We start from the raw sequence: 20,394 nt of genomic DNA, 5'->3' as shown, positions 1-20,394 counted from the left end.
GGAGAGCATCATGTCCTGGGGGCCCTGCTGCAGCCTCACGCCCCGCGGCCCGGCACTGAGCCCGTCACGGAGCACGGCGCCACGCTGCCGACACGGATGCTGGATGGGAGCCCGGGGCTGCTGCCGGACAGCCACGAGTGCTGCCTTCGGTCCCCAGCTCCGCCAGCGCTCTGCTTGTGGCTCAGAGCTTCAGGGGGGCTGCGGGGCTCCCCAGGCCGTTAGACAGGCAGTTAGACGAGATGGGAAGGGACCAGACCGGGGCGCACCAGGGGGTCACTGCCCGCGCTGGCAAAGCTGGGAAAAGGGCAAGGCTTACAGGGTAAGTGAGCAGCACGAAGCGATGCGGAGAGCCCGAGCTTAGTGGGTTGCAGACCAATATGCATGGGAAAAAGCCCTGAGAAAACGAGTACTGGCTACCGGTGATTATGAATAAATGGGTTTTCTCAGAGCGTAAAACATTCTTCTCAGACTAAAATGCTAACCCGGACCTGGAGCAGCCAGGCGCCTCTGATCCACACCAACTGTCCCCGTGCTTGCAAACAGCAGCCAGAGGCCCCCAGCGCGGGGCCCTGCGCACGCCCGTCCCGCTGTACCTACGGGCGCGGAAGCCGCGCGCTTACAGAGGAAGGGGCCGCCGGCAGCAGCGCCGCGGGGCTGCGGGCACGGGGCACGGAGCAGGGCTTCGGAGCCCCGACCCGGAGCCCTCGGCCGGAGGCGCTGCAGCAGGCGGCCGGCACGGGGCGGCCGGCGGGGGCTGTGCCCCGGGGCTTCACGGTTACAGCACCGGGCGCGTAACGCCCGCCTGCCCCCACCTCCCTGCTGCCGGGGTCCCCCGCAGGTTCACGGCACCCAGCCGCCGTCACCGCCGGGGCGACCGCTCACGGAACGGCCCGCCCAGCACCAGGCGACCGCGGCGGTTTCGCTTTCGCTCCCCCCCCGGGCCCCGCGCCCGGCCGCCCCGCACGGCTGCGGGCCCCGCGCCGCCCCGGTGCCCCGCCGGGTGCCCGGCCCCGAGCCGCGCCGCACCGCCCGGGCCCGCGGGGCTGCCGGGGGGCCCCACGCGGAGCGCTCCCGGCTGGAGGCACCCCCGGGCAGGGGCGGGGGCTGCGGCCGCACCGAACCGCGGCTCCCCCGGGGCCGTGCCTCGCCGCCGCCCGCTCGGGGCCCGCCCAGGCCGGGGGGGGCCGCCCCGGGGATCCCGCCCCGGGGCCCCCTCCCGGGGCCCCCCAACGCGCGGCAGCGCCCGGGGCTCGGCGGGGCGGCCCCGGCACCGCCCCCACGTGACCCGGCGGCACGAGGCCCCGCGGGAAGGGGCGGGGCCTCCCCCGCGCGCACGTGGAGGGGGGCGGGGCCTGCGGCGTCACGCAGCGGCGGCGCGCCCGGCGGGAGGGGAGGGGCGGGGGCGGCCCCGCGTGCTCCCCCCCCCCCGGCGCCCCCCCCCCTCGACCCCGGCCCCGGCCCCGCTCCCCCCCACCCCGCCCGCCGCCCCCGGCGCCGGCTCCGCGGCGGGCCCCGGGCCCTTACCACGTGCGTCCCGCTGCTGCTGCTGCGCCTGCCACTCCAGGAACCGCGCCGCCTCCAGCAGCGTCTCGATGCTCATGGCGCGGGCCCCGGCCGCCGCCGCCGCCGCCCGCCCGCTCCTCGGCCCGGCCGCAGGCGCCGCGCCGCCCCGCGGCTCAGCCCCGCCGGCAGCAGCGCTGGCGACAAGATGGCGGGCGGCAACAGCAACACAACGGGCGGGCGCTGGCGCGGCCCCGCTACTACGCGCCGGGCGGCGGCAAAACGCGGCGCGGAGCGGCGGCTCCGCCCGGACGGGGCGGGGCGGGGCGGGCGGCGCGGGGCGGGGAGGGGGCGGCGGGCGGGGCGCGGGCCCGGCGGCGCCGCGGGGACGGCCGCGGGGCGGCGGGCGGGCGGCGGGCCGGGCCCCGCGGCTTGGGGGGGCGGCGGGCGCGGCGGCGGGGCGGAGCGGGGCCGGGCCGCGCGGCGGGCGATCCGCGCCGGGCTTTGCGGGCCGCCCTCCCCCCGCAGTGCGCCGGCGGCACGCGGCGAGCTGTCAGCGCGGCGGCGGCCAATGGGCGCGCAGCACAACACGGCGTGCTGCACCGCCACATGGGCGCCCCGCGCCGCCGCCGCCCGCCTTAAAGGGGCCGCGCCGCGCCCCGCCCGCACCGGCCCGGCCCCACCGCGGCGGGAGCGGGGCCGGGGGAGCGGCGGGGCGGGGCGGGCGCCCGGGGGGAGGCGCGCGGCGGGGCCCGGCCACAGCCGGACGCGGCCGCTCCGTGCCCGCCGCGGGGGAAGCGCCTCGGGCCCGGCCCCGCGTGCGGCCCCCGGGGAGCTGCCGCCCGCCGCGCTCAGCGCCGCCCCGCAGGCCCCGGCGGGCCCCGGGCGGGCTCCGGGCGACTCCTCCCGGGCCCCTCCCCGGCCCCCCGCTGTCACCCGGCAGCGCCCAGGGGCGTCCCGGCAGCGCCGGGCGGGACCCGCAGGCCGCGCCCCTGTGCCCGCCCGGGGCGGCTGCCGGGGGCGTCCCCGGGGACCGCTCCGCCGCCGGGGCCTCAGAGCTCCGGCCGCCTCCGCAGGGCCCCGCCGCGCGCTGCCCGCAACGCCTGCGGCACACGGGGAGGGCTGGGGCCGCACAAACGGCCCTGGCTGCCCGGTCCTCCCCACGGGCCGCGCTCCCCCGGCGGGGCCGGGCCGGGCCGGGCCGTGCCGCTCGGCAGCAGCCCCGTGTCGGCGCAGCACGGCGGGCGGCACGCGGCTGTCCCGGGGAGCTGAGCAGAGCCGCGCGGGGAGCCTTGAGCTGACGTTTCCCCGGTGCCCCGCTCCGTGCCCCGGCCGCACTCGGACGTATTTCGGAGGTGCCGGCACACGCCGCACTCAGACCCCGCGGCGGCGGAGCGGGGCGGAGCGGGGCGCCGAGGGGCGAGCGGCACCCGGCAGCCGCGGGCGGAGGGCGGCCGGGCAGGGCAGGGCCGGGCCGGGCAGGGCCGGGCCGGGCAGGGCGGGCGGGCGGCTGCCGTCGCGCTGTGCGCTGCGGGCTGCCAGGCTTCTGGCACCCCAAACGGCGGGGCGTCCAGGCAAGGTAACAGAAGGAAAAAATAAAACCCAGCTGGCTCGGGCTGGCCGAGAGGGCCGGCAGGAAGGCCGCAGCGGAGGCTAACGTCGTGCAGCCGAAGCTGGCGGTGAGGGGCAGCTCGCAGACCAGGTCCGTGTGGGTTAGAAGCACAGCAGCCCACAGATTCTTTCTTTAACCACTGCTCTCTTTTCTTTCGTACCACACGTAGTCCTACAAACCACACAGGTCCACAGAACGTCCTTCCTGAGGGCCCCAGTTTTAAGAATTGCCTTTCTGCTATCCAGCTGGATTTACAAAAAATGCCTCTAACAGCAGCACTCGCGCGGTACCCGCCTGCAGCTTTGCAGGCAGCTGCCCAGACACCGCCTGCAGCTCCTGCAAGTGTTACAAACTCTTCAGCAGGTCACGAACAAAACAAAACAAAAACCAACAACCAACCTCAGAAAAAACCCACCCACAATGTCAGAGAAGCTCACTGAAAACACAGCAGCCAATGGTCTAAAGGAGACAGACGTTAAAAACAAACAGCTCTTGCAAGAAACATTTTCAGATCCTTTTGCATAGTTGGGAGGGGAGCTGTGCTCACTGTTCTAGGAGACAGAACTTTCCTTCTGGCTGTCCAGTAACGTCTTGTGCAACACATTAATCTCCACGGAGAGTTGTTTGTTCTGAAACCTTGAGCTCAGCGGGCTCTCGACTGCTAAGCTAGCTCCTGACTTTGGCAGCTGAAAGTATAAATCAGTGCCATTAAACATTCATATCAGAGTGACGTTTCCTGATTAAATTCATTTATTGGCGCTTTTGGAACCACCCGATGCAGCAGCTTGGGAGCATGGCCAAACTCCATCAGCTGTGCATCCATCTACCTCTGGAGGAGCGCGCTGAGGAAGGGTTTCACTGAGCCCTTGGACCCTGTTACCAGGGACAGCAGCAAAGCAGCACACTCAGACCATTTGGATTGACTTTGTGAACGCTCAGGGAGAGTTTTTAAAACCTTGCGTATGTGCTAAAAGTACAAAGAGGTCCAACTTCTACCCCGTTACGCCCCACGCTTGTAAGGAGAAGACACGGGCTGTGTGTGCAGCAGTACACGGAGCCCAGGCAGTTCCAGGGCTGAGGACACCCACAATAGCGGTTAGCTGTGAAGTCAGAGTCGGCCTTCCCCACAGGCTGCACGGCCCCGCGGCCGCTGGTCTGGCTTACTCTGCTCCTCCTCATCGGGCTGCTCCTGGAGACAAGGCGCGGGCAGGAAATACTCGCAGGCTGCCGGCGCCTTCCCAGAGAGAGCCACCGAGGCTCTTGCTGCGCAGCCTGCGGCACTGCTGCTTCTCCCGGGCCTCCGTGCGGCTCTGCCGGCCTCCGGGAGCTACAGCCGCCCACCACGCCCGCCGTCCGACGGGGACAGAAGTACTCCGCAGTCCCCATCCACAGTTCTGATACTTTCAGTCAAATCCTTTCACTCTCGCTTTTTCTCATCTTCAAAGCCCAGCTGTAATTTACAAAACGAGAGTTTCAAGCTCTCTTCAGGAGCTCCCTTTACAAGTATATGTGGTTTGAGAACGCTGCGAATTCTTATTTGTTTAGTATTTTCTGTTTAGTCAGTCCTTTTGAAAATACGGGATGGTATTCAGGTGGTACGGATATTAACATTCGGCAATCCAGCAGAAGCAAGTTTAAAATCAATGGAGTTGAGCACGAATGAAAACTCTTCCCATATTCTTTATTCCCATGTTCTTTATCTTCAGGGTTATTGATGGCATTATATCATCTGAACGGCTTTTGATTCATTTAGATATATTTATGATCGTGATATACAGACATTGACAATCCAGGGAGAACAAGCAGTGGTTACAGGCCCCACTGCCTTTCCTTATGTCCACTCTTCCCCAGCATGACCCTGTCGTACAGTGCCACCTATACACGAAACGCCACGAGATCTCCTCATGTCCCAGACGTTATACACCGTACTGGGGATATGCCGGACGTTTAAAGAACAACAACTTCGGCTGTGCAGCTCTGGAGGAACAACTGCTACACGGCTGAAGACTTGACCGTCTCCTTCTTCCTGTTACTCTGCTTATTTCCCTTCTTCCTGTACAGCAAACAGCTTCTCCCTGCACGAAACCATCCTCCGAATTTCGGCACCACGTGACCGTTGGTGCATTCGGCTTGCTCGCAGCGCTCACCGCCAAGACGTCCCCCAGCTCCGAAGTGACTCGCTTCATTTCCTGGCAGGAGGCGCCTGGAGCAGGAGGCGGCGCGAGGCTGCGAGAGCAGCTGCGGGGTGCTTGCGCTGCTGGCACGAGGAGGCTGCTGGCGGCGTCCGACCGCCCTGGGGACGGGGAGAAGGCGCTGCCCGCACGCTGCGGCTGAGGAGCGGCCCGCTCCCCGAATCTCTGTGCCTGGTGCTCCCATCCCGACCCTCGCCGCCCCTCTGCAGCCTGGGACATCCCACCGAGTCCCTGCGATCACAGAGCGGCGACTGCTCCGCGGGCTTCACACGGCGATTTCGTGGGTTTTGTCTCATCGGGAAGAAGCTTTATGGAACATCCCATCCTAGCTGTGCCTTCTGGCAGAAAGAATAATGCCTGAGTGGGAGCTTTTTTACTGCCACGATGAAGTCGTATCCCAGCCAAAATGAGTTTTCTTTAATTTGAAATATAGTTGGCTTTAGAGCATTTGGGTAATGTAAGCTCGTTAAATGTCTTTTTAAACCCTAGCTAAATTACTTTCTGAAGTTAAATAATCCTCTCTACTCACACTATTTCTAAACTTCTGTAAGAAGTTATGAGCAATTCAGATAATGGACCTTCTGCCACTTCAGCTAAAAGCTCACGTTCTCAGGTTCTCCGTCGTCTACCGCTCGTCTCCCTCATTTTAGCACTATTTGTTCTCAAACGCTTGTCTGTTACTTAGCTCTGCAGCCTAGGTCTTGCCAAAACCTCTGCTAAATGGGGAGTGACCCTGAGCACCGGTGGCAGCGCCGGGACTCAGCTCTGCTTTGTGTGCTCCAGACCCTGAACCCTCATCACCTGCCCAGCTCGGGACCCGCGGCTCTGCTCAGCACTCGTGAATCTGCTGCGCTCTGCTCCTCCCATGCAGTGAAGGAACAGCCTCTCACTTCGGGCCTCTGAATAATCCTTCTGGAGTCAGTACTGCTGGAAGTTTCATTGTCTGCTTAAATACTTTGTTGCTCAGGGCCCAAATTATCACTGAACGTAAATGATTGCATGAGTCTTTTTTCTCCTTTTTTCAGGATTCACACTGGATCAGAAACTACACCAACCGCACTCACACGAAAGCTGGAGTTTATCTCAGTATTCTCATTCTGAAATTTGTGTTACTTAGAAAAAACCCACAAGGGTGAAAACGATCAGCGCTCTTTCCTGGCGGAAGCATTCTGACATTCTGTGCAGTCCTTTTATTTATGCTTTTAATGACGAATAAATTCTTACTGTAACTATTTAACCTTGAGGAGCAGCTAGGCAGAGCTGAGGGGATGAGTGTGTCTCGCACAGGTCTGCGGGTCTGGCTGGAAACCTCCCCGCTGCTGTGCACAGACACGGTCTGTCCGTCCCCGACATGCCACCCTCGGGCAGCGCGGGGAAGTGCCGGCACCGGCTTCGCAGCGTCTCGGAAACCCTCCAGGTTTCTCCGGGCTTTACCCAGTCATCTCCACCGTGTGTCCGGTAACTCTGGCAAGGCATAAGGACAGCTTATATTATGCTACGACACGCCTTCCAAAAAATCTCTAGCTGTGAGCTGGAAATATCACAAGCAGAAGTCAGCGTGTCTGCAGGTAACTCGTCCCCGTGGTTAATTACCTGCTCCAACAACGAGCTGTGCTTCGCTTTCCCTGTGAAGATGACCGAGTTCAGCTTCCAGCCGCTTGGCCTTGCTGCAGCGATCTCTGCTGGCTCAGGGGACTGATCAGTACCTCGTGTTCCTCCCCCAGAAACTTCCGATATTTTGCAATGCAATCATCTTGCAGTCTTCTGGGAAACCAAACGGACTGACTCGTTGACTGTAAAATGTATTACTACGAAACCCCCAGAAGCATTAAAGGTAGACTTTTTTTTGTTTGTTTGTTTGTTTTTTTCACTCTCTCCATTTTTAAACCACTCTTGTGGACACCAAAGCTCTAAAAGCTCTATGCAACATATTAATGTCAATCACATCAATACCATATACATTAGCCAAATCTCTCTTACTGCTACACCAGCCTTACATACACCCAGGCAGCCTTTTGTATGGCTTGCTGCAGCACCGCAGGGACATCATCCCTACAAGCTCCACTCCTGGCTACTTTCTCCTTAACACCATCCAAACCCAGTAAGAAATGGGGATGCAAGAGTCTGGGCGAGTGAACCTCATCTGCCTGGTGATGGAGAGGGGTGTGTAAGCATAAATAGGTCCTGATTTGCTGAGCGAGGTGCCAGCGCCCAGCCAGCGAGTGCCACTCGTTTGGAGAGGATGCGCAGTGTTTTTCACAGCTCACGTGGCCCAGCCCCGCGTTGCGCCCTGAGCCGCAGAGCCCTCACTGCCGCCTCCGTCGCGCAGCCGCCGCGCTGGGCGGTGGTCTCCAAGCGTGGGTGTTGGTAACGCTGGGGGTAAGCAGGCGCGGCTGAGGCAGGGTGCGAGGAGCCACACGCAGCCATCTATCTGCAGCGCCGAACAATCCCTGTCAATAACCCCACCGCAAATGTCAGCCTCTGACACGGTGTCAATATCGCATTGTGTGAGGATAATGCACCGTCTCGGTAAAGGCCGGCGTCAAGACCAGTTTGCTAGCCAGCATTGTGTGATCAGAACCACGGGGTTTTTCACACATAGGGTCAGTCATTTGATGGACGGAAGCCGGTGCGTTTAGGTGAGATCATTACGGCGTTGCTGAATGGCAGCGTTTGGAGTTGTTCAGAGCAGCGCTTCTCAGACACCAGGCTGGCCTCTCCGGGGAGGCTGTGACCTCTGAGGGATGCAGGAACTGGTCTGGAGAAAATGGGAAGAAAAATATTTGCTGCTCCCTGCAAGTTCATTTGCTGAGGACTCAGCAAAAGAACACTTAATAGATGCTTCTCGTTTTTGATGATTTAACCAAAGCTGACCCAGCACGAGAGCACGGTCAACACATCCTGGCCCGCTTTGCTGCAGCCAATAAAGAGGAAGAGTATTAAAAATATAATGAAGTTGTTACAGAAATTACATACCTAGCATCAACATCTGTGCATGGCTTAAACCCATACAGGAGTGTATTAAGCTCTTCAGAGACAAAGTCTCTGCACAATGATAGTGCAAACAGTCAGATAATTTATGCATCAAGAGGCTATTTTATATTTAAATGTATTCCTTAATACACAGGTATGAAAATTAAAGTTTCTGAAGAGCTCAAACCAATCCAATTTGATAAAAGTTCTGAAAAATGATTTTATTTAGATTTATGATCAACATCTGCACGGTTCTTAAAAATACAGTCTTCCCTTTCAGTCTGTATGTGCTCATGCTTGTACTGAACATTTGTATGCCATAATATATGGCCATGTTAAAATGGGATGGTAGCAAAAGCAGATTTTAAGGAACAACAGCTCTAAAAATCATCCTTTGTGCTTGTGGTAGGATTACATTATTAGACGCCACAAAATGAAACCTCAGTAACATAAAATAATGTTTGAAAATACCCCCCTTTTCAAAAACAGACAATAAAAAGCAAGAGAACTCAAAGTTCGCCTGTATCTTAAAAGAGTCATTGTCCGGAGCTGTTCTGAAGAGGGCCGAAGCAATCGCACTGCCACCATCCAGTTTAGCAGGCGGTGTACCCATTAATTATTCAGCATTCTGAAGTCTAAAAATCGATGCTTTACGCTGTGTAATCCTGCTTAATGTGACAACCAAAAAGCCAATTTATGAGCAATTCTAGGTTAGGTTTCCCCACAAAGCCTCAGGAACTGGAATTACAAGACAGAGCACGAGAAACGAGCCCTTGCCTCTCCTACACCAGACGCCTGTACCGTTTTCTAGGATACACGCTGGGTCGACAGCATGCACCGTGCTGCTCGGAGCTGGCTCCACCCGAACCCTCCTCCCCCTCGCAGTGCAATTAATAAGGAGCTCTGCATAAAATGCTGACGTGAGTCTTTTTAAATGTCCGTGCTCCCTGAAGTAGTAATTCTGTTACCGCTCAAGCCCTCGCACACCTCGCTGTTGTTTCTAAGTTTTGGTGGCATGAATCACAGAAAGGGAGAAGCGATAGCGCCGGCAAACTCCGACCTGCACGGATTACTGACAGTGGCATCGCTGCAATCAACCTAAATAGTAGCTGTACATAAACAAACAGACAATAATAGATAGTAAATTCATCTGCATTCCCTCCAGGACCGAGCATACGATCAGGGCTTAAATAATTAATGCTCTGGGCTTATCATGTACCTTTCACCCCGGGATCTCAAAGCACTTTGCAGCGTGTGGGGAAAGATTTTTATTTTGCTGGAGAAAATAGGGTAGAGGAAGATTAACTGATTGGCCAAGGTCATGCTGCGTTAACATTTCCTTTCTGCTTACCATTTAACTGGATAGCTGCTATGACCTTGTAAAGCTACAAGAAGGCTGCGTTTAAAGCTAACAATGTAAAGATAATCTCCCTTAAAGTGTGCCATATGGTTGTGATTAGGCAAAGGAAAAAGCTTCAGAATGGCTGGTCCTGCGAGTGTTTACAGTGTTCTCTGGGGTATAATAGCTGAAATTTTCAGCAGAGCCTAGAGAAATAGATGCAAAACTCCCCCACAATTTCAAGAAAAAATGGTTACTCAGCATCCCCGGGACCTGCTGAGGGCATCAAGCCTGTGTATCTGCGGACGCTTCCCAATCAGAAGAAATGCAGCACTATGGCGAGATCGCGGAAGGTCCTTTCCTATGGCAGATTTGATCCAGGACACTCGAGGTGTCACCGCAAAGCCTTAAGACAAATATTTCAGCATCGGACACGTATTCTATCATCGCTACACCCGTGCCCTTCTCCTTCAGGGCGCTCCCCACCACCTCCTGCTGCCGCAGCCCCGGAGCACGGTGTTGAGGCGAGCGGGAGGGCTCGGGACCACGGCCAGGCTCCTGCTGGCGTGAGCGAGGGCGGTGCACGTGCTGCCCGCCTGCTGCCCTGCCTCCCCGAGCAGGGCCTGGTGGCTGCAGCCCGCACATGGTGGCCTCGAGGGGAGCACTGCCCGCCGGCACAGCCTCGCCTCCAGCCCGTGTTCGGCTGGGCCGCCACCCTCCTGCGGGGCAGACAAACCGAACTTCTCCCCAGTGGGTTTTCAAGGGGAGGAGGATGCCGTAGCATTTAACCGTCTTTTGTCGTCGCCCTAAACTGATTCTGCAAAGCTGCGCCAGCTGCAAGCACCGCTCAGACGGGCTCCAAGCAATGGGCTACAGAAACGGAGCCACTTGACTTGGCAGGGAAATAAAACAATCCCTTCTCGCTGCGCAGCTCCCCCAGCAATGAGTCAGTAGGCCTGACGGAACAGAAAACACGAGTTGCCATAGAAACTCTCATGCCTTCCACCAGGAGGAGAAAAAAATGTAGGCCAATATTTCTGCTTAGCTGGCTCCTGTTCTCGGTCTGCTACTCGGCCCGCCTGGATCCCAGGGCTGCGTTAACAACCCGGATTTGGTTTGCCCCCCGCTGAGAAGCGCCCGTGCCCCCACCGCCTTGGAAAGCTGCTGCTCTGCGTGTGCACAGGTGTGCGTGCATGCACACAACGCGCACAGACACTCACAGACACACGCACACACACACACACTGGCCGAGGCCGCACCAAGGGGCTGTGGCGGTGTTGCTGCGAAGCAGGAGCCCGGCTGCCCGCGGCGGGCTCAGCTGCTGGAGCGCCGGGAGCGCGGCACTGCTGGCAGCACCAAGCGGCAGCTCCGCCGCGGTCACACTGCGGGCACGGCAGGGGACAGGCAGAGGGTGACGAACGGAAGGTTCCCGTGGGGTTGCTGCGGCCGCCTCTCACCTAAACCAACAGCTCTCCTCCCCGCTGCAGTTCTGCGCCCCCACCTCGGGCACCGAGACCCTCCCGGGCAGTCCCGGTGCAGCAGGAGAGCAGCAGCAGCAGCAGGGGTCCCGCTCCCCTCCTCCCCTGGCAGCCCCACCAGGGAAGCGCTGTGCCCTAACTGCGATCCTCGGAAACAGGGGTACTTCACGGACAGCGACTGAAATGACGGAGGAAGCACACGGCTCCACAGCAGGACGCCTGCCCAGCCACCAAAAGCCCAGAGACGTACTTTTCTGTCCCGTCCGACAGCCCCCAGAAAGCACAGGAGCAGGTGCGTAAGGCAAAGAGCCGCCCGCTGGTGATGGACCGACCCGGGGTCTGACAGCCGGAGGGACAGGTGGCTGCTGCTAACTCCTCCCTTCCAAAGGGATTCTTTGGTCCGGGGGCAGGAGGAGGAGATCTCAGTCTGTGAGCGATCTATGCCACCTGAGCAGTGATGTGACTGCTAGGTTTAATACCACTTTCAAACCCCTCTGGGTAAAGACAGCTTAATGCAATTACCCACTGATTGTGAGTGAAGAAATATCCCTAAAAACCAACTCCTACAACACATTTACTTCAAGAGAATCTTGAGAGAAAAGTTTTCTTTTTGCTCTGAAATTATGAGTGAAATAAGACCAAAGAACTAATGGGACTGCTTTACTCTTTGAGCAGTAGCAGCCTGCAGCAGCACAGAGCCCTCCTGCCGCACTGAGAGCTGCGTGAAGTGATGCTGGCATGGGCTCGACCCTTGGTGAGGGCGTAAACCGAAGCAACACTCTTATAACAGCGCTGGCGTTACTGCCTCGGAAAGAATCCACTGGTTCCCACTTCCAAATGTATTTCGCTCGTGCCCTGTAACTGATCCAGTCTGAGTACTCGTCCCACTATAAAAACGCTAGCAGTGATTTTGAAATGTAAACCACAAGTCAAGTGCAAACGTTGCCACTGGAGCGGCAACTGGTAGCTCCACATACGCCGAATTCCCCAGTCTGAAGACACGACGAGCAGGGCTCATCGCGCCCGACGTTGCTCTGCTGCCCAGCGCCCGCAGCTGAGCCGTGCCATGCGCCGTGTCCCTGCTGCCCACCTCGCCGGGCGCTCTGAGCACCGCAGGCCCCGCACGCCCCTACCCGGAGCGCAGCACCTGGCCTTCACCACTGCTGCAAGAGTCTTCTTATCCTGCTCTGCTCTGCTCACCCTGCCACCCTTCGGTCTGTTGCTTATTTTTTTCTATTTCAACTGCTTGTTTTCTGTAGCAAGATTTGCCTATTTCAGCAGTACCTTGTTTCTTCGTACTTACTGCAGTACAAGCAGTTACTGGTCACTGCTTTTTTCATGTATCTGCAGTGGGAGCGGAAGAGTCAGTAAAATTTAGAGGTACCATTCACCGTGTAGGTTTAACAAAAGTAGAACAAAATTCAAGACAAACTTTGCGATGTTTTCACAGGGGAAGGAAGAGTCTAATTCTGTGTCTGCCGCTCTGCCTGATTCAGTATGTGGGACACTTCCCTCTGGGAAGGAAGATAATGTAGAGTTAAAAACTAGAAGTCCTACATTTACTACAAGATGAGAACTTCGGAGTACAATAAAGCTCTATGATAGTTTATGGAGGAATGTTCTTCAAAAGCATACAATTACAATACTGAAGAACACATTTCTTCCGGTTTCTATCATAATGTTAAACTATTTTCAGATTATGGGAAGTTTGAGAAAGTAAATGCAGTATGAACCAAAGCACGACGCAACACAGGCAGCCCCACACCAGCTTTTTCCCCAGGCTGGACCTTTGCCAGGCAGCCCTTTTAGGGCCCAATCTCTGGAGCAGCAGGACACGCACATCGGAGCGATGCCACTGCCCCGTGTTCTCTAGTGACGACGCAGCTCCAGCCCCCTGCCAGGGGAAGCAGCTCGCAGGCTGCTCCCCACTCCACGCCAGAGCTTGGTCCAACCACAGCTGCCTTCCCGTCCGGCAGCCGCTGCTGACGAGGTGCTGTGAATCTGATGAATTCTTTTGAGCCAAGAAGGTCAAAATTTTGCAAATGTAAAACCTAATCCTGCAAACAGCCATGCATATCGATTTGCTGCCCTACTTCATTTCAAGGGGCAACTCACGAGTGACTTCAGTCACTTAATGAACCTAGGCTGAAATCATACTGACATCTCAATCATAAACATGGAGTTTGCCATTTGCAAAGTGTCATTAAATCTTTAAAAATATAAAATTCCACAGAATTACTCCTGAAAAAGTCCTTAGTTCAAAGCAAAACCAAATATTTCTGTTCGCAGTTCTAAAAACTATGGGCGGATATGGTCCCCTTGATACCGTAACCTACAGCTGAGCAAGGAGCCTACGCTTAGTGCACAGGACTGTGATCCCCAGGTCAGCAGCAGTGCTAAAGCTGAGCCCATGCTTACTCGCTAAGCTGAAGTAGATCCTGATCACTTTATTGATTCCCAGCTTCATCCAAAAAATAAGAAAAGCACTGAAGTTTGCTTCGCAGAGCTGAAGGTAGGAAGTGAGAGCTCACTCCATCTCAAGATCTCTGCTAAAGAGATCACTTCTCACCAAAATAATCTACGAAGTCCAAAGACGCAAGTTCAGCAAGAAGATTTAAGTCATTGTAACAGCATATCTAGAAAGTAACACTATTCAAGCATACGCATTAGGTTTGTGTTTACGGGGGGGGGGGGGGGGGGGAAGAAGAACTATGGAGGAAATTCTCTGTACGAGGATAGGTAACAGGCAACCAACTTCTCAACATGCCAATTTTAAACGTTTTTTCTTTTTTACCAAAATTCCAGGAGCTATCTCATATAGAGTGTTTTCTGTGTTACAAGGAAGAGAGATAATTGGTGAGTGATCAAAGATTTCTGCCTGGTAATTTACAGTCAGTTTGGGGCAGGATTCCTGTGGAGAGGAAAACCAGCTAACAGTAGGAAGCTAAATGATAAAAAACTCCTATGGAGGTGGTTCTCCATTCATCCACATCTCCCGTAAAAATGCAGCAAGACGTATAAACCTGCTTTCCTGTGAAGGGCGTCAGAAACGCGGCTCCTTTGTGATGCTGCAGTGAACCTGCTTTCTGTCGGAAGAATCCTGATTCACAAAGGAGTTTATCGCAGCTGTGAATCCTCCCGGATGGCTCGGGGCCCAGCGCCCCGCGGGGACTCGGAGCCGGACGGGACCGCGCGTCCCCCGCAGGGCCATGAGCTGGGCCATGCTCCGGGGAGGCGCCTTAGATCCAGCAGACGGCCGCTTCTCACACGGCCATTTCTGCAACGGCAGAGAGATTAACCCGGGTGGGAGACCGACCTGAAGGGCTCTCACCAGAAGGACCAAACGAGCGCTGCCGACGGGAGGGAAAGGCAGAGCACGGCGGGACGGGGCTGCCCGCGGGCCAGCTGCCAAAGCACCCTCGCTGGGCACGAGGAGCGGTGCTGGACCCGTGGCCCCACGTTCACCTTCCTGGGTCAGGGCGAGAAGCAACCTCTGCCTTCATCGAGCAGTATGGCCTGGGTCATTAAAGCACTGCCAAAGCTGGGATATAATTACCGGTGTGGCTGGCACTCCGTTCAGACTAGCGGAACAAAGGCATTCTACAAGAAGTGACCGCTGCTCGCCGGCCTGGTGCCCCAGCACCGAGGGGACGCCTGCAGGTGGCCGAACGCCCGGCGGTGCTGGGCACCGGCCACACTTAAGACAGCGTTGGCCGAGGAGTCGACAGCCTGCGCTGCACGGACCAGCCAGACAACAGAAGCGCTGCCGTAAAAGACTTACCCAAGGCCAAACAGAGACCTGACCAGGCCCGAAACCTGCTTTTTCCCCGAAGCGCGCACTGCCTTACCCGCAAGGCTGTGCTTTCTGCCTGCCTCCACGCCCTGCTGAGAGCAGCTGTGTCTGTGTGGGTGCACCTACGGTGCTGCCTTACCCGTCAGTGCTCTGGGCGCCACGATGTCTTCATGATATCAAGAATTAAAAGGAAATGTTTTATAATAATGGAAGGCATGCTGTGCTAGTGATTCCAAATGTTTTTAATAAACCTAGATCATTTTTTTCCCCCACTTTCTCCAGATTTGAAAGCTCAATTAATTTTGTGCTACAGCTCTGTCTATCATTTCAACCACATGTGGCAGAGCAAGAATTCACGTGAGACAATAGTTAATTTTTGGTATCTTCTGCTGCCTAATGACAGGTGTGCTGTCCTAAATAATTAGCTTTCCAAAAGGGATCCCCTTAACCCTTCTCTAAAACTGGTTAGTGATCTCGGTTTTACTTCATTAAGCTCCTGACAGCTCAATGTACTCACATCTGTTACTGTTTGGTAGTTCGATTCCAAGAACACAAATCGCTTCAAGAATTGGCAACGAATTCATTCAGGCTCGTGATGCAGATCAAAATCCATCTGTTTACTAATCAAAAGCCATATTTTAACCATGGTATAATAGTGGAGTCAGTGATATCGTAACTTAAGACTTTCTCTCTGCCCTAAACGTGATAGATAGGTAGTACTCTTCGTTTAAGCTATATTAATTTGAATTAGATACTTAAAATGCAAGTACTCTGCTAGTCAGGCAGTTGTATACCGGAGTTAATCCATCTGTTTGCACTGGGCTGCGTCTTCAGGCATTTTTTACCTACAGGCTTAACCTGGAAGCTTGTACCTTCTTTTTTATAAATTTATTTTTAATTCCAGGTAAGACCTTGGCCTGTATCATCCCACCTTTTTATCATTTAACTGCAACAACGAACTCAGCACTGCGCTCTCTGCAGATGGCTCCTCTTCCTGCATGCTTTCGACATAAACAAAACCTTCAGATTCCAGATACATGGCATGCTTTGTTTTCACCAGCACTGCATACTTCATTTGTTTAGGAAGCTGGAAGCTGTACAATGAGTAAGGCAGGAACAGAAAATGTTCCCGAAGGACTGAACTACATCTCTAGCAGCCATTCTGTTCACCAGTGTGATGTGTTTTTTTTCTCCAAGTGAAATTTCAGGCCTTGCATTTTAACAGATGTACTCCCATTGTAAGAAAAACAGCAAAACATTTAATAAATTAAATAGCTGTAGAATACCGAATTGGGTGGTGCGATCCAGCGTGGCATTCCGTTTCTATTGCACCAATCACTGAAAATATGATACTAAATTATATCGAGGTGGAAATAATGTGATGAATCAAACAATAGCTTAATTTTCCAATTACTTATCCCTGCAATGTAAAATATATTGCCTTCCCCAACAAAATTTACAGCTGACTAAGGTCTGTGAACGCTCACCTCAGCTCAGGTGATGCCAGAGGAATTAACAGAACTGCAGCTTCGTAGAACACCAGGCAGCCCATGCATGCTGGGCTTCTGCCTAGAGAAGGCTGCAGGCTTGGAGACTTCTCTCTGTGCAGCTGGGGAATTCAAGGGGAAGCCTATGGAAAAACGAACGATAATTTGCTGAGTACAGGGCAGCATGCTCTCTTCAAGAATTCCCTCAAATGATTGATGAAAACACAGTCCTTTTAGTTTTGACGTTAGAACATACACAACATATTCTAATCGGATACTTGGCAACTGAAAAAATCATGCAAAATGCAACAATGCTTTCTATTTCTTTTTGAAAATGAAGGTCAATAAAGTCTACAGAAACCAGATAGGAGGTATACACTCAAATTACCAAGCAAGTTTGCAAACTGTCTCTTTCGGTTTCTTTCCAAAAACTCGGGCACGGTTCATGCTAAATCTGGGCAAACACTACAAGAACCAGTCCAGGGGAAATGAGGAAGAATCTCAAGTTTCAAGCTGTTTGGCTTAGCCTGGGAGGGCTGAAGAGAAACAACATGGATTATGATGGGTAGGACCTGGGTAGAAAATACTTCATTTGGATCTGAAATGGGGAGGATTTGTTGCGCAGGCACCCCGACATCAGATGTCAGTGGATACCACAGACAGTTTTACAGAATCACAGAATCACAGAATTGTAGGGGTTGGAAGGGACCTCAAGAGATCATCGGGTCCAGCCTGAAGGGTTGGTTCACAATAACTCCATAAACTGCCAAAAAAAGAAATAGCCGTTTGCACGGCAGAGGACTCACCGCTGCTGACAGCGGGGTGGGTAAAGCACTAATTTTACATCGCCACAGCATCAACTGTGACACAGGCGGTGGCTGAATGTTGGCAAAGGAGCAGCTGCATCAGATCTGCTTCAGATTCAGAGCATCTGAAAAAAAGTCCTGCTGAGATGGACAACTGCATGCATGTGGGCAAGGCAGATGACAGCTCGTGTGGGAAATACAGGCCCACAGAGCGCTCGCTAAAGGCTGAGGACTGCAAGGGGTGTGAGCCCCACACTCTCTGCAGGTCTGATGGGAAAGACAAGGATGCAGATGAACTGCTGAAGACTTCATTTTCTTTAGGACGAGAGATGGACACAAGTACAGTGCAGGACAGTGACCTTTTGGCTCTTCATCTTGTCAGAAATAATAAAAGAACAGACCACCAAAACTGACACGGCACAACAGAAGACAGACAGAACAAATGGAAAAATAGTAAGTGAGACTAAAAGTACGTTACTGACTTGCTACAGCTGCTCTCTGGAGCCAGGCAGGTTTATACACCAATGCAGACGAGGAGATCCTTAGATTTATTTTCCAAAATGCAAATCTGAAAGAAGGAATTACATTGCGTGACGTGACAAATGAGCGCGTGGCTGGATGCGTCAGCTTCTAGCTGCACAAGGTGTTTTGGTTTTAAAAGGGCGGGTGAGATTGTAAAATTATGCCGTATCATTTGCTGTGTCCTTAACTATGATCCCTACAGCACTGTCAACGGATAGCAAATGTAGGCTTGTCGGAGGCTATTACGGGATAATCACCTCTCCAAATGTGAATATCTGCAGGCATTAGGGAGCATAATTCCCCACGGAAGTTATTCGTCTATGAGGCTGCATCCTCGCAGCAGCCAAGCTACCACAGGAGGTAAAAACTACACAAGCGGTCCTCTGGAAAGAAGCCTTAGGGAGAGGGAAGGGAAAGGCAGCAGTTCTAGACTAAAAGGAAACTAGGTACAGCAGAAGGTCAGAAGACACTGACAAAATCTTAGCTGATTTTTGGAGACACAAGAAAAACAAAATAAGATCTGTGTTAATTTTTCTGCAGATTTTTGTTTGTCACGTGTGCTATGTGGACTGTTAGTATTTCGATTTGTTAGTGTTCTCCTTTACTAGGATTTCAAAGAAAACAGTGAGGTAGAGGCTGCACAGTTTTGAAATGTTATGAGTGTACTTAATACCTATTATTAAAGATTTAGAAGGCAGGGACTAACAACAGTGCCTAAGCAAACAGACTGTGCAGCTCTCACTGCCAAAAGCAGTATCAGGCACTTGGTTTGCATCTGGAGCGTACGACAAGGGGCCCAGAGCCAGCCAGACAATGTTTCTGTGCAGATTCAGCAAGCCAAGAACATGTGGGACATGAGGTCTAGACTGCACACAGCAGTTTAGAGAGCATCTGCTGGGAGAGAAGCTAATCCAGGATTATAACATATTGTTCAAACTTCACACGCTTTGAGAGCAACAGGACACACTTGTAGCAGGTGTTTTCCCGACGAAATTTCCTTTACACACATCCTAGTTGAAAATGCTCAATAGAAACAAGTGTGTGTGATGGACGACGAAAGAGAGCAGCGGAACTTCAGAAATGAAGTACAGTGGTGGTTTGATTCATCTGAAAATACTCGCATTTTTCTAGTGGTATTTCTTCATTTCCATGCAGAATGAATACACGCGGAACTGCTAGGCAGATTTAACCAGAGACTTAATTGATTCAAAATCAAGTTTGCTGATTTTGTATTTGCTGTTGTATTCTAGTTGCAAAGTAACAGTTTCTCACTGACCTCACATACAAGCAGCTCCTATGCTCCAGCTGGGAACACTTACTCTGGAATAGCTGTTCCTGCAGAAATTCATCCTTACACCCACCAGAAGCACAACCTATAAGCTCTTAAGATGTATGTTAGGTGACCAGAAGTATTCTGCACGATAGTAATCTTATGCCAATGGTTCTGTAGGGATTATTAGCTAAATTCACAGCATTCAAGTAGATCTAATGCCTACTAGAAAAATTTAGTCCTGAAGAGGGCAGTAAGAATTAGACTTGTACACAGATGTCCACCACAAATGAAATTATTCATGATTATTAATACAAAAAAAGTCACTGGGTCATCAGTGCTCTTTTATAACAAAATATGAAATACTGAAAATAATAATTTGAACAAATATGCTACATGATTGAGGCAAACTACACTTTCCAGAGTTTGCTAGCCACCACCACATAATTGTTAACCTCTTGTACATAGCATAAATATTATAATGTATATTAGGATGAATTGCATTGTATTGACTGATCCTGTGTTCGAATCAACCCCTATTCTTTCTGAGAGATAATTTACAAACTGAAGACTAACACTAAGCAGCTGCAAGCCAATGTCACAGACACTTTAATGTGGATTACAATAAATTTTGCTGTTAAGAGACAAAAAGTTATAAAAAATATAGTTAAAAAATCAACAGTTCAATAATTGTCTAAAGTATGGGTACAATGACTGAAAATTCTGACTGCTGTATGGTCAAAGCCAGGTGGAGATATTTGTCAATACAGATCATGAACCTACAAACTGTGGTGCTGGATGGAGCTCCTCTGAAGTCAGCACAGAGCTCTGTAGCTGCAATGAATTGCAGCACCGAGGCCGTCAGTGAATTCTTGACCCTATGAAAAATCCACAAAGTTCTGACACTAATTATAGGTTTCACCCGTTATTTCCCTTGATATATGGTAAGTCTGCAAGATCCTAGTTTATTCATACCTGAAAAGAAAGGCCTAAGGGATTTTACACGATGGTTAACCTATGACCACTACATTAAGGCTTCAAAACAAATGTAACTCATTTGCTCGGAGATGACAGATTAATAAATTGTTCCACCTCATTATCCCTGTAATACCTGATGGCATGGCTTAGAGGGAGCCTAGCAAACGACACAGGCCAAAGGTCAGCACTCCTTTTTCAAAACCAAGATTATAAACCTTAATACAACTATAAATGATTCAGTGAATTTATAAAAGGACAGTAGGAGTACTAGTTTGGGTTCAGACAATACTCATCAGGGGAACGGCAAATCAGGAGGTAACGCGTGGCGCTAGGCGTAAGCAATGGGAGCTGGAACTGGTGCAGCTGTACGCGACACTTCGACCGGCCGAGGTGGGTGCTGCCAGCCGCCGCGTGCCAAGGCAGCTCCGTGACCCGCGCCCCTCG

The 20,394-nt window shown here is 53.4% G+C and overlaps 1 protein-coding gene across 5 annotated transcripts in view; it reads right to left on the bottom strand.

Annotated features, from left to right (window-relative positions):
- MNT (MAX network transcriptional repressor) overlaps positions 1 to 20,394 on the bottom strand; it is an 85,702-nt gene that overhangs the window by 37,390 nt on the left and 27,918 nt on the right. The window contains exon 1 of one of the 5 annotated variants that reach the window (XM_080562750.1): positions 1,525 to 1,751. The exons of the other annotated variants lie outside the window; for them this stretch is intronic. Within the exon in view, the coding sequence (XP_080418876.1) occupies positions 1,525 to 1,600 (76 nt within the window). The 5' untranslated portion in view covers positions 1,601 to 1,751. Of the gene's footprint in view, positions 1 to 1,524; positions 1,752 to 20,394 lie in introns of those variants that run through there. 5 annotated transcript variants of the gene reach the window in all.

This window comes from Anser brachyrhynchus (assembly GCF_964034855.1).
Source record: "Anser brachyrhynchus genome assembly, chromosome: 20".
Lineage (NCBI taxonomy): Eukaryota > Metazoa > Chordata > Aves > Anseriformes > Anatidae > Anser > Anser brachyrhynchus.
Note: the sequence above shows the minus strand (reverse complement) of the source record. Positions and strands in the feature narration are given on the sequence as shown.